At 46.0% G+C, this 14,894-nt stretch overlaps 1 protein-coding gene across 1 annotated transcript in view; it reads left to right on the forward strand.

Moving 5' to 3' along the window:
• Nucleotides 1-14,894, forward strand: part of LOC136702767 (receptor-type tyrosine-protein phosphatase kappa-like) — a 59,050-nt gene that overhangs the window by 4,002 nt on the left and 40,154 nt on the right. The window contains 6 exon segments of the mRNA XM_066677905.1: nucleotides 1,666-1,775; nucleotides 2,371-2,572; nucleotides 5,212-5,317; nucleotides 8,314-8,587; nucleotides 10,298-10,315; nucleotides 10,317-10,335. Coding sequence (XP_066534002.1) covers nucleotides 1,666-1,775; nucleotides 2,371-2,572; nucleotides 5,212-5,317; nucleotides 8,314-8,587; nucleotides 10,298-10,315; nucleotides 10,317-10,335 — 729 coding nt within the window.

Genomic DNA, 14,894 nt, shown 5'->3' on the forward strand with positions numbered 1-14,894 from the left:
GTGAAGGACTCCAGAGAGAGGGGAGGGTGCAGGGAAAGACAGTAGTATTTAACTATATTTGTTTGTGCACTAAATATAAAATATATTCAAAATACAGTACGTACAAAAAAAAAATGTATAATATTTATATAACTTTACACTGTATACAATAAAGAAAATATACACAATGTGCTCTATAAACAATACATTATACAAAAATACTAAATATATAAGAAGACTATGATTTACTGCATGTGCAATATATAAAATATATTCAATAAAATCAACAAGAAAGGTTTTTTTCCCTTCTGTAAATATATACAGTATACAATATAAAACATATCTACACCACATACGACTTATAAGTTATAATATATATATAATATATATACTGTATACAATGTAAGAAACCATAAATATATATCGTATACACGCTATAAACAAACATTATCGGGTGAACTCTTGAATGCAGTAATTGATCATCGTGGTTAGAGTCACTGACCAACACAACAGACCCAGAGCAGCCAGAAGTGGTGATGTCATCATGACCCCATTAACACACACACACACACACACACACACACACACACTGAGCGGTAAGTAAACACACATCTGTGTAAGTGTACCCAACGCTCTTGTTATGAGCTGCAGTTGTCCATTACTGCTTTCTGCCTACAGTTCACTTACTGTAAATAAACACACACACACACACACACACACACACTGATTGCTGTCCTGGAGGCCTAGGAGTGCAGGGTGATATTACAGTGTTATTTACTGCTATTTAAACACCCTGGTTCTGGTCGAGCTGAAACTTCATTTAAAGAGGCAATGTGTCCTCCCCTCACACACACACTCTCATACACAAACACACACACACGCACACACACACACACACACAAGGATGGGGTCACTACAGGGACCAGGACCAGAGGAACTGCATGACGTAACGGCATGAAAGGAAACACAGAGCGAAAGTGCTGCAAAGCTAACGAAGCCAAGAAGATACAGTCGCTTCTGACTCAAACTCACTGCTCCACCTTAAAAGACGCAGAGCTTCTGACTCAAACTCCCCGCTCCACCTTAAAAGACGCAGAGCTTCTGACTCAAACTCACCGCTCCACCTTAAAAGACGGAGAGCTTCTGACTCAAACTCACCGCTCCACCTTAAAAGACGCAGTGCTTCTGACTCAAACTCACCGCTCCACCTTAAAAGACGCAGAGCTTCTGACTCAAACTCACCGCTCCACCTTAAAAGACGCAGAGCTTCTGAACGTGAACAAACCCAGGAGAACAGTGCTTCCCCAGAATCATAGATGTTGCCTTTAGCTGTAGATGGATGTGGGTTCACTATTCAGTAAACAGCAGGTGACCATGGCCCTAATGTGTTAATAACCATTAATAAACAGGTTTTAAACCATGTTTTATCCTTTATCAGTGTAGTTTAATTATAGTTTTATTACACATGCTGTAAATGAATCCGGACATGTGTGTGTGTGTGTGATTTATAAACAGTACGTTAAAGCTGGGCTAGTGCTGTTCAGACAGTAGTTCACCCCCCAGCACCCCTCCGTCCCCCCGCAGCTCAGACAAACCCCTCCTCATTAAAAACATGGTTTACTTTGTGTGGATCCTAACTCTCTGTTTTTCCCATCTCTCTCTCTGCGTGTGTGTGTGTGTGTGTAGTTCCTGGCCCTGTTCCCAGTTCCTCTCTGAAAGCGACTCCGTTTGAGGATCGAATCTTTCTGCACTGGAAAGAGCCTTTGGAGCCCAACGGGATCATTACACAGTATGAGGTAATACAGTCTGAGAGGGAGTGTGTGTGTGTGTGTGTGTGTGTGTGTGTGTGTGTGTTCATATATATTTTTTTTAGTTTGGGCTCCAGTTCTGGGGTCAATAGTGTGTGTATGTGGGTAAAAGATAGAGAATGTGTGTGTGTGTGTGTGTGTGTGTTTATAAATCTCTGATTCTCTGTGGAACGTTACAATGTAAGAGCATTAATGGCCTTGCTGCCTCCGTCAGCACACACTCCAGACCTGTGTGTGTATATATGTGTGTGTGTGTGTGTGTGTGTGGACAGAACATTCCAGAGCTTAGATGTTACACACTTTAATTCCAAAAGTATGTAGACGCTCCTTATTCTAAGTTAAAATAGTGCATTACTCTACGCTCTGGAGCCTGAGCTCACCATCCCCAATGCAAAGTGTGGGCCAGAGGGGTCTAAAGCCCCCAGAAATTTGCTCGGGATGAGTTGGAGAGACAGAACTAATCCTCCCTCATCAGCACCTGACCTCTCTGATGTTTAAGTGACTGCCATCAGCTCCTCAGCGCAATGTTCCCATGTCTGTAATGAGTTAACACTTGCTGTATCCTGTGTGTACTTCCCTGCAGATAAGTTACAGCAGCGTGCGCTCCTTCGACCCCTCCGTGCCGTTACTGCGCCCCCCGGTGATGGTGTCTCTGCCCTGGAACGCCTCCCATCACGTTTTCTCTCAGCTCCACCCGGGCACCACCTACCAGTTCCTCATCAGAGCCAGGACCAGCAAGGGCTTCGGACCCCCGACCACCATCAACATCACCACCAACATATCAGGTGTGGAGCCTCTCTGAGTACACAGACACCCCTTTATTTAAAACTCACAGGTAATGCGCAGTGTGAGATGTAAACACTAGCTGGAATGGGCAATGAAGGGTTAACTCATAGGACGTCCCTAAAGTCCAAAACCTGCAGCAATTAAAAACTGCAAAAACTTTCCTCAGCAGGGGGCGCAATTAAACCATTAAGACACTCATTCATTCATTGTCTGTGACCCACTTCCAGTTCAGAGTCGCGGTGGATCAGGAGTCTACCCGGAATCACTGGACACAAGGCGGGAACACACCCTGGAGGGGGCGCCAGTCCTTCACAGGGCAACATTCACACATTCACTCACACACACTCACACTTACGGACACTTTTGAGTCTCCAATCCACCTACCAACGTGTGTTTTTGGAGCGTGGGAGGAAACCCACGCAGACACAGAGAGAACACACCACACTCCTCACAGACAGTCACCCGGAGGAAACCCACGCAGACACAGGGAGAACACACCACACTCCTCACAGACAGTCAGCCGGAGGAAACCCACGCAGACACAGGGAGAACACACCACACTCCTCACAGACAGTCACCCGGAGGAAACCCACGCAGACACAGAGAGAACACACCACACTCCTCACAGACAGTCACCCGGAGGAAACCCACGCAGACACAGGGAGAACACACCACACTCCTCACAGACAGTCAGCCGGAGGAAACCCACGCAGACACAGGGAGAACACACCACACTCCTCACAGACAGTCACCCGGAGGAAACCCACACAGACACAGGGAGAACACACCACACTCCTCACAGACAGTCACCCGGAGGAAACCCACACAGACACAGAGAGAACACACCACACTCCTCACAGACAGTCACCCGGAGGAAACCCACACAGACACAGGGAGAACACACCACACTTCTCACAGACAGTCACCCGGAGGAAACCCACGCAGACACAGGGTGAACACACCACACTCCTCACAGACAGTCACCCGGAGGAAACCCACACAGACACAGAGAGAACACACCACACTCCTCACAGACAGTCACCCGGAGGAAACCCATGCAGACACAGAGAGAACACACCACACTCCTCACAGACAGTCACCCAGAGGAAACTCAATGTTGCACTTTTGAAATTCGGTGGATTCGCCCTTTAACACACCCTTGTTTGCATTTACATGTGTTTGTCAGTGACTGATTAATGAAGTCATACACACACACACACCCTGCTGGTGTGTGTTAGCCTCCAGCTGTGTGTGTGAGTGCACTTCTGTTCACTGCGTGAGACCTTTCACACCCCTGCCGACACACACTCACACACTCACACGGGGCTCACACTGGGCTCTAACAAGAACACTAGTGGGAGCTGAACAACAGAACTCATCGTCTACTCTAGACATCCTCCACAAATGTCAGAGACCCTTCATGTGTTTAATCAGAGCCGCCGTTAACTGCAGGTTCATCAGCTTCAGGCGCCGTTTGAGAGGAGATTAAACAGAACGTTACAAAGTTAGAGAGAAAGTTACAAAGTGGGACCCTGGTCTCGCCCCAAACCCTCCCTCAAACCCCTTAGGACAGAGATGTACCTCCTGTGTTAGTGTAGACAGCCGTCTGCGCCGTGAACGTAACAGGAGGCTTCCACTCGATTTCAGACTCGGCTCGGACACAAACTTTCCTTAACGTTTCCGCCGTTGTGAGACTCCTGCACTGCCTTCACGACTTGTGCATCCATTTTAACTCAGCTCTTGCGTCACTGGTTACCATAGCGACCAGAAGCTCTGGTTTTTAGCCGTTTTCACTCTGTTCTCTTTCTTCTCCGTTTTTACTCAGTGCTCTTATTTCTCCGCGCTCGTTGTGTCTGTTTCGCTGAGTTTCGCTGAGTTTCGCTGAGCGTCTTTGCGCTCTCAAATAAACACGGGTCCAGCGCTGTGATTGGACAGACTCAGACGAGGGGGCGGGGCCATTCTAAAGTCTCTGCACTTGACGTCAGAAGCGGAGCAGAATCAGAACGACTCGTTTTATCCTGTGTTTCTGACTCAGGCAGCACACAGAGAACTGACTGGGGGGGTCTTGTTTCACAGTGTGTGGGTTGGTGGACTCTAAGTGCACATGTCAATGAACACATGCAGTAAACAAAGGAGTAATTTATAACATGGCCCTTTAAAATGCTGTTTTGTCTGGAAATGAAATGAATGAAAAGCTGGTGTGTGATTTTACACAATGCTGTAGGTGTGTAAATGCAGACGCTAATGCAACCCACGCTCACACACACTCACACACACTCCACACCCTCCATACACACACTCCACAGAGCAGTGTGTTCAGGGAGTAAATGAAGGTGAATTGGAGCTAAAAGCTTCTTGACTTTTTTGGTTAATGGGAGAAGAGGAGGTCGGAGCCGCTCCTGTGTTATTCCTCTAATTACAGGAAATATATTTCCTCTATTCCCTCCGTCCGTATTCATCCCTCTCTCTCTCTCTCTCTGTCTCTCTCTCTGTGTCTCCCTGAGAGAGCTGCTTCTGTGGCCTGACTCACTCTGACAGGACAATAGCTCCATTAAACACAGCCAATAGACAACAGCCAGCTACAGAAACACGTGTAAACAACAATGTAAACAACCTGAATAATCAATATCTCCCTCAGCTCCCACTCTGGAGGAGTACGACGGCTCCGAGGCCTTCCTGAACGAAACGGCCACCACCATCACCGTGCTCCTCAAACCAGCGCAGGCCAAAGGGGCGCCCATCAGGTCGGTCTCTGCTTCCTGCACCTCACTAACATCAGGAGGATTCTCCATTACAAACACTACTTTATACAACAGTCGTCTTTAAAACGCACGCACACACACGCACGCACGCACGCACGCACGGACACGCACGCACACACACACACGCACGCACAGACACACGCACGCACGCACGCACACACACACACACACACGCACACACAAACACACACACACGCATGCACGGACACGCACGCACACACACACACGCACGCACAGACACACGCACGCACGCACGCACACACACGCACACACACGCACACACGAACACACACACACACACACACGCACACACGAACACACACACACACACGCACGCATGCACGGACACGCACGCACACACACACACACACACACGCACGCATGCACGGACACGCACACACACACACGCACGCACAGACACACGCACGCACAGACACACGCACGCACGCACGCACGCACACACACACACACACAGGCAGGTTTTCAGAGTGCTCACGGGGTTAAAACTAGGAAAATAGGATTATGTTTTTTTATAATATTTTTTATATTTTAGTGGTGCTGTTCTTTTAACAGCTGTGTATGTGTGTGTGTGTGTGTGTGTGTGTGTGTGTGATATTAAGCTGTTATTGCTCTGCAGAGGACAAATATATTATTGTTTATGAATTTTTACAAATCAGACAAATTCACTAATGACAGAATTAGTGCCTGTGTGTGTGTGTGTGTGTGGGGGGGGGGGGGGGGGGGGGGGGGGGGGGATTAGGGTGGATATGTTGACAGATTAAGAGATTAGTGTGTATCAGTATTGTTAAGGCGGTGTGTGAATGACAGAGGACGGTGGATCAGAGTCGGTGATGAATTATTAACACAGCCCTCATTTCATTTATTTATTTATTCAGCTTTAATCCCAGGCTTTTTAGCTTTGTTTTTCTCTTCTTCATTTTATTTGTTTTTCAAGCAGCGGAAACACTCTCGCTTCATCATTTCAGTGTAAAGTTAGTCAAGGTGTGTGTGTGTGTGTGTGTGTGTGTGTGTGTGAAATGTAGATGGCCATCTGCTGTGGTCATTTGTAACAGTTTGCCATTGACAAGAGAGAGAGAGAGAGAGAGAGAGAGAGAGAGCGACAGGGAGTAGAGAGAGAGAGAGAGTCGTGTTTTTGGAGGAGCTGTGTTTTACTCCATCTGTGAGAACAGTCTGGACGTTGGAGGCATTTTGCGTCTGTCAGGTTCACACACACACACACACACACACACACACACACACACACACACACACACGTGCATCACTACACTACACTCTGTCATTTTTTATCTCATGGTTTAATCACGTTTTTGTGTCAGAGTTTTACATGACAATCCTCAGACTTGTGACTGAATGCAACCAAATCCTCACAGCAATGTTCCAGTGTCTAATCTCTGAGATCGTCTGTCACTGTGTCACATATACAGTACCTTTAATTAGGGATCATAACTGTACCATATTCTATATTAACTGTAGATGTTAAAGTTGTGTTGGACTTTGATTGTGTTCTTTTATGCTTCACAGTTGTGTAATGAAAGATTACAGAGATCCCCCTCTCCTTCTGGAGAAGAGAATGTAATGAACCTTTAGGGAACACAACCGGACTCTAACACCACTGCTGTACCTTTAAAGATACACTACACTGTCTGTACCTTTAAAGATACACTACACTGTCTGTACCTTTAAAGATACACTACACTGTCTGTACCTTTAAAGATACACTACACTGTCTGTACCTTTAAAGATACACTACACTGTTTGTACCTTTAAACATACACTACACTGTCTGTACCTTTAAAGATACACTACACTGTCTGTACCTTTAAAGATACACTACACTGTCTGTACCTTTAAAGATACACTACACTGTCTGTAGCTTTAAAGATACACTACACTGTCTGTACCTTTAAAGATACACTACACTGTCTGTACCTTTAAAGATACACTAAACTGTTTGTACCTTTAAACATACACTACACTGTCTGTACCTTTAAACATACACTACACTGTCTGTACCTTTAAAGATACACTACACTGTCTGTACCTTTAAACATACACTACACTGTCTGTACCTTTAAAGATACACTACGCTGTCTGTACCTTTAAAGATACACTACGCTGTCTGTACCTTTAAAGATACACTATGCTGTCTGTGCCTTTAAAGATACACTACGCTGTCTGTGCCTTTAAAGATACACTACGCTGTCTGTACCTTTAAAGATACACTTCGCTGTCTGTATCTTTAAAGATACACTACACTGTTTGTACCTTTAAACATACACTACACTGTTTGTAGCTTTAAAGATACACTACACTTTTTGTACCTTTAAAGATACACTACACTGTTTGTACCTTTAAACATACACTACACTATTTGTAGCTTTAAACATACACTACACTGTTTGTACCTTTAAACATACACTACACTGTTTGTACCTTTAAACATACACTACACTGTTTGTACCTTTAAACATACACTACACTGTTTGTAGCTTTAAACATACACTACACTGTTTGTAGCTTTAAACATACACTACACTGTTTGTACCTTTAAACATACACTACACTGTTTGTAGCTTTAAAGATACACTACACTGTTTGTAGCTTTAAACATACACTACACTGTTTGTAGCTTTAAAGATACACTACACTGTTTGTAGCTTTAAAGATACACTACACTGTTTGTACCTTTAAACATACACTACACTATTTGTAGCTTTAAAGATACACTACACTGTTTGTAACTTTAAACATACACTACACTGTTTGTACCTTTAAACATACACTACACTGTTTGTAGCTTTAGTGACAGTAATGTACCTTTTCCTGTAGAGTACCTTTAATTCTGAGAGTGCAGTGTGAATCTATATCTCTTGAGAGTTACTTATTATTATATTAATGAGATTCTGAGTTCTGAGTTTGTGTATGAGTGTGTGTGTGTGTGTGTGTTTCTCTCTCAGTGCATATCAGATCGTGGTGGAGGAGTTAAACCCTCACCGAAGCCGTCGGGAAGTGAGCAGCGTGGACTGCTATCAGGTTCCTGTCACCTACCAGACCGCAGCCAGCGGGGCGTCGCCATATTACTACGCCGCCGAGCTGCCGCCGGGAAACCTTCCAGAACCTTCTCCCTTCACAGTGGGGGACAACAAAACCTACCACGGATACTGGAACGCCCCCCTCGCCCCCAGGAAGAACTACAACATCTACTTTCAGGCCGTCAGCAGCGTAGAGAAGGTCAGCACAACAGGACCTGGCCACTTTATCAGAAACACCCCCCTTCTACTGACACTCACTGGCCACTTTATCAGAAACACCCTCCTCTACTGACACTCACTGGCCACTTTATCAGAAACACCCCCCTCTACTGACACTCACTGGCCACTTTATCAGAAACACCCCCCTCTACTGACACGCACTGGCCACTTTATCAGAAACACCCCCCCTCTACTGACACGCACTGGCCACTTTATCAGAAACACCCCCCCTCTACTGACACTCACTGGCCACTTTATCAGAAACACCCCCCCTCTACTGACACTCACTGGCCACTTTATCAGAAACACCCCCCTCTACTGACACTCACTGGCCACTTTATCAGAAACACCCCCCTCTACTGACACTCACTGGCCACTTTATCAGAAACACCCTCGTCTACTGACACTCACTGGCCACTTTATCAGAAACACCCCCCCTCTACTGACACGCACTGGCCACTTTATCAGAAACACCCCCCTCTACTGACACTCACTGGCCACTTTATCAGAAACACCCCCCTCTACTGACACGCACTGACCACTTTATCAGAAACACCCCCCCTCTACTGACACGCACTGGCCACTTTATCAGAAACACCCCCCCTCTACTGACACTCACTGGCCACTTTATCAGAAACACCCCCTTCTACTGACACTCACTGGCCACTTTATCAGAAACACCCCCCCCTCTACTGACACGCACTGGCCACTTTATCAGAAACACCCCCCCTCTACTGACACGCACTGGCCACTTTATCAGAAACACCCTCCTCTACTGACACTCACTGCCACTTTATCAGAAACACCCCCCCCTCTACTGAACACTCACTGGCCACTTTATCAGAAACACCCCCCCTCTACTGACACTCACTTGGCCACTTTATCAGAAACACCCCCCTCTACTGACACGCACTGGCCACTTTATCCAGAAACACCCCCCCCCCCTCTACTGACACTCACTGGCCACTTTATCAGAAACACCCCCCCCTCTACTGACACTCACTGGCGCACTTTATGCAGAGAACACCCCCCCCCCCCTCTACTGACACTCACTGGCCACTTTATCAGAAACACCCCCCCTCTACTGACACTCACTGGCCACTTTATTCAGAAACACCCCCCTCTACTGACACTCACTGGCCACTTTATCAGAAACACCCCCCTTCTACTGACACTCACTGGCCACTTTAACAGAAACACCCCCTCTACTGACACTCACTGGCCACTTTATCAGAAACACCCTCCTCTACTGACACTCACTGGCCACTTTATCAGAAACACCCCCTCTACTGACACTCACTGGCCACTTTATCAGAACACACCCCCCTCTACTGACACTCCACTGGCCACTTTATCAGAAACACCCCCCCTCTACTGACACTCACTGGCCACTTTATCAGAAACCACCCCCCTCTACTGACACTCACTGGCCACTTTATCAAAGAAACACCCCCCCCTCTACTGACACACACTGGCCCACTTTATCAGAAACACCCCCCTCTACTGACCACTCACTGGCCACTTTATCAGACAAACCACCCCCCTCTACTGACACTCACTGGCCACTTTATCAGAAACAGGTTATATCAGGCCTTGGCTTGTGTTTTTGTGGGTGGTGTTGATGGAGATGGTTCTGATGGAGGTGGGCACATCCTGAGCTTATAGTGTGTGTGTGTGTTATTCTCCACAGGAAACGAAAACGCAGTGGTCTGAGATTGGCAACTAAAGGTGAGAAACTCATTTATTGCTTTTCATTTCATTGTTCTCTCTCTCTCTCTTCTCCCTCTCCCTCTCTCTCCGTCTCTTGTGACAATGGGATGGACGTATTGTTCATTTCCTCTTTCTGTGTCTCTCTCTTTCCATCTCCTTCTCATCTTTTTCATTCTCTTTTACTTTCTCTCACTCTTCCACACTGTCATTTTCTTACACAAGGCTCTCACTCTCATTTTCTTTAATGTGAATTTTCCTCTCTCCCTCTCGCTCTTTCTCTCTCTCTCTCTCGCTGTCACTCATCCCCTCTTTCTTTCTCTCTATAGGGAGAATTTCTGTCTCTTTCTGTGGAGTGTATATCTCTTTGTGTATAAGGTGAAAGTCTCATTATCTCTATCTCAGTCTCTCTCTCTCTCTCTGTCTCTCTCTGTCTCTTTTTCTCTCTGTCTCTCTCTCTCCCTCTCTCTCTCTCCCTCCCTCCCTCTCTGTCTCTCTCTCTCTCTCTCTCTCTCTGTCTCTCTCTCCCTCCCTCTCCCTCCCTCTCTCTCTCTTCCTCTCTCTCTCTCTCTCTCTCTCTTTCTCTGTCTCTCTCTCTCTCTTTCTCTCTCAGTCTCTCTCTCTCTCCCTCAGTCTCTCTGTCTCTCTCTCTCTCTCTCAGTCTCTCAGTCTCTCTCTCTCAGTCTCTCTCTCTCTCTCTCTCTCTGTGTCTCTCTCTCTCTCTCTCTCTGTGTCTCTCTCTATGTCTCTCTCTCTCTCAGACTCTCTCTCTCTCTCTCTCTGTGTGTATATACAGTGAAGCCCCCTCTCCCGCAGCAGTGTGGAGGGGAGGGTGGCTGTGGAGGCGGATTGAGTGTTTCAGCAGATTTATATAAAAAGCTTGTTGTGTCTTTCTGCTCGTGCTGAATGTTTCTGCTGGTGAAGCACCTTGTTCTGCTGAGCCGCGAGTTTTGGGCCGGGGACGAACCGAGGCTGAGCTCGCTCCGGTCTCACGTTCCTGTCTCACATTCTGGTCTCACGCCATTCGAGACTATCAATACTCCACGGCTTTGAAGCAGCGATCAGTTTCAGTGACAGAGAATCTGTAACCGCAAGTTTGCCTTATTACGCTAATGAGAAACAGCACATGGACAACTGGATTATAACAGCATCCATCATCCGTTACATAGACTGCCATTTCATTACACCCCCCCCCCTCCCCATTCATCTGCTCTACACACGATACCTTTGCACACTGTTTACTGTATTGTCTTCTATATATTATAGAGATTTACAGTATTTACTCTATATGTTCTATGAAATATTACAGTGTTTAGTCTATAGATATGACCTTTTTACAATATTTAATCTATTCTATAGACTTCAATTTTACACTGTTTAAGGTCATCCACAGACCACAGTTTTAAAATGGGTCTATATAATCTGTCTATAATATCTAACACCTACGGACAATTTTGAGTCACCAATCCACCTACCAACGTGTGTTTTTTGGAATGTGGGAGGAAACCGGAGCCCCCGGAGGAAACCCACGCAGACACGGGGAGAACACACCACACTCCTCACAGACAGTCACCCGGAGGAAACCCACGCAGACACAGGGAGAACACACCACACTCCTCACAGACAGTCACCCGGAGGAAACCCACGCAGACACAGAGAGAACACACCACACTCCTCACAGACAGTCACCCGGAGGAAACCCACGCAGACACAGAGAGAACACACCACACTCCTCACAGACAGTCACCCGGAGGAAACCCACGCAGACACAGAGAGAACACACCACACTCCTCACAGACAGTCACCCGGAGGAAACCTACGCGGACACAGGGAGAACACACCACACTCCTCACAGACAGTCACCCGGAGGAAACCCACGCAGACACAGAGAGAACACACCACACTCCTCACAGACAGTCACCCGGAGGAAACCTACGCGGACACAGGGAGAACACACCACACTCCTCACAGACAGTCACCCGGAGGAAACCCACGCAGACACAGGGAGAACACACCACACTCCTCACAGACAGTCACCCGGAGGAAACCCACGCAGACACAGAGAGAACACACCACACTCCTCACAGACAGTCACCCGGAGGAAACCCACGCGGACACGGGGAGAGCACAGCACACTCCTCACAGACAGTCACCCGGAGGAAACCCACGCGGACACGGGGAGAACACAGCACAACGCGGACACGGGGAGAACACACCACACTCCTCACAGACAGTCACCCGGAGCAGGAATCGAACCCACAACCTCCAGGCCCCTGGAGCTGCGTGACTGCGACACTACCTGCTGCGCCACCGTGCCGTCCTCTATAATTGTACTATAATATAATTTTTCTATTTTTACATTTCATTTGCTTATTTATTCACTTCATCATTTTATTATTTTTAATTTCACTTATTCTATATGCTGTCATTTTATTCCATTTCTACACTGTATTTCATTCTTCTCTTGGTGGTTGACACCAGGGATAACTCTCGTCTGTTCCAGAACATTTAATGAATTAGTTTTGATTCGTGTTCTGGTCTAAAAAGCTTTTATTTTCAGTAGAATCTGTTTATGCCTGACTTTAATCCGCGGTGCACGCTAATCCAGCGCTAGCTCTGTGTCACAGCGAGTAAATGGCCACGTGAACCTGCTCCAGAGCTGAGTGCTAACTTTCATGCTAACCTTTATGCTAACGTTAGCACTTCTCTCTCTCTCTCTCATTTCAGAATTCAGAATAGCTTTATTAGGATGACGATGAGTTTTGCCATATCTCCCTCTTTTATTATAATAGTCTCTCTCCCGCTTTTTTGCCTCACTTCCTCTCTCTCTCTCTCTCTCTGTGTGTCTCCACTCAAAATGCTTTGCTTGCATTTTTACCTCTAAAATCCCCTCATAATGTAGCTATAAACATATGTTCAGATTAATGTCACTAATCAAAGCCTTGTCGTCATTTTTAAAACTTAACTCTCTCTCTCTCTCTCTCTCTCTCACACACACACACACACACACACACACAAACTCTCTCATATCTCCTCCTTGCTAAGCTATTATTACTAGCCACTTGTTTGTTATTGTTTCAGTCCAGTGACATATGGTATGTTTCTCGGACCTGTGCCGTGTTAAAGAGTATTTTGTGTTGGGATTTAGTTTGTTTATTTATTTATTTATCTATTTATTTATTTTAAGTGGCAGCAGAAGCTTTTTCTGAAAGAGCTGTGGTGGGGAGATTAGCTAAAGTGCTGCTAGTGCTGCTAGCTAATCCTCAGACAGCTGGACAAGCATTAGAACATAGCCCCACTCTCTCTCTCTCTCTCTCTCTCTCTCTCTCCTGTGAAGAGAACAGTCACTTAAACTCTTTAAAACTAGCACTAATCCATGTTTATGTCGAAGCAGTGAGTGTTTTGGTTTTTTGTCCTTTTAGTTTTAAGCTCATGGTGAAATGGAGCTATTTCACGCAATGCTGATATTTATAATTGTGTTTCTGTCCAGTTCACTGTGAAACATGTGTAAATTACTATACATTTGAGGTCAAAACTCTCTGATTCACTGTTGAAATCATTTTACTTTGACCCCCTTAGTGGCAGTTACACTAGAATGTTTATGTTCCAAACACAGTCTCAGTCCCCGTCCACGTGGGCACTTTTACAACTAAGATTTCCTCCCTCCATTTTTGAAAATATCGCTGTCTAGATTGTGGTTGCATTATCATGCCATTCCAGTAGGGGGCCATAGTACCTCTTACAGTGAGACTGAATCTAGATCTTTAAGTCAGAGACACCAATGTTTTTGAAAATATTCGGATCCGTGTGGGCGGAGTCTCTGAATAACAGATTTATACAGCAAGGGTTTCATACCTCACACACCTCCCGAACCAATCCCAGTAATTCAAAGAGCGGCACTTTCCAGTTCTAGGTATGTTGCATATTCATAGATACTTGCGTACTGAATGAAGTTGAAGGTGTAGAGTTACATCTAAATGAATTCTGCTGTTCAGAGCACTTTAAAATTGTGTACTATGCTGTAGTGGTAGTGATGCCCTTATAAGGAATTCTAGCTGTGAGCAGGATTTCTGCTCAGATTTGATTTTCAGAGGCTGTTGTTATTGCATCTACATGTAAATAATTTTACCTTGTGTTAAGTTTTCTCCTCTGTGATATTTTTATGTTCTAATACATCCAACCTCACCTTCAATAGCCCCATGGGGCAGCCGTGTCCTGGTGGTGAGGGAACTGGGCTGTAACCAGAAGGTTTCAGGTTCGATCCCCAGAGTCGTCAGGTCATGACAGAACTGCCCTTGGGCAAGACGCCTAACCACAACTGCTCCCCGGGCTGCCCACCGCTTCAGGCACTGCTCACTGCCCTCTAGTGTTCACTAGTGTGTGTAAATGTGTGTTTCACTGCACGGATTGGGTTAAATGTGAAGAACAAATTCCTCTGTGTGCAGCACAGTGGCCGATAAAGTGATTTAATTTCTAATTCTGACTCGATTAAAAATATAAACCTAATCAGAGGACATATTCTCTGCTCTAAACTCGCTAATCTCACGCTGGCGCACGTTTGTGGCAGGTGTAGTGAGGGT

Source organism: Hoplias malabaricus, chromosome 7 (genome assembly GCF_029633855.1).
Source record: "Hoplias malabaricus isolate fHopMal1 chromosome 7, fHopMal1.hap1, whole genome shotgun sequence".
Taxonomy (NCBI): domain Eukaryota; kingdom Metazoa; phylum Chordata; class Actinopteri; order Characiformes; family Erythrinidae; genus Hoplias; species Hoplias malabaricus.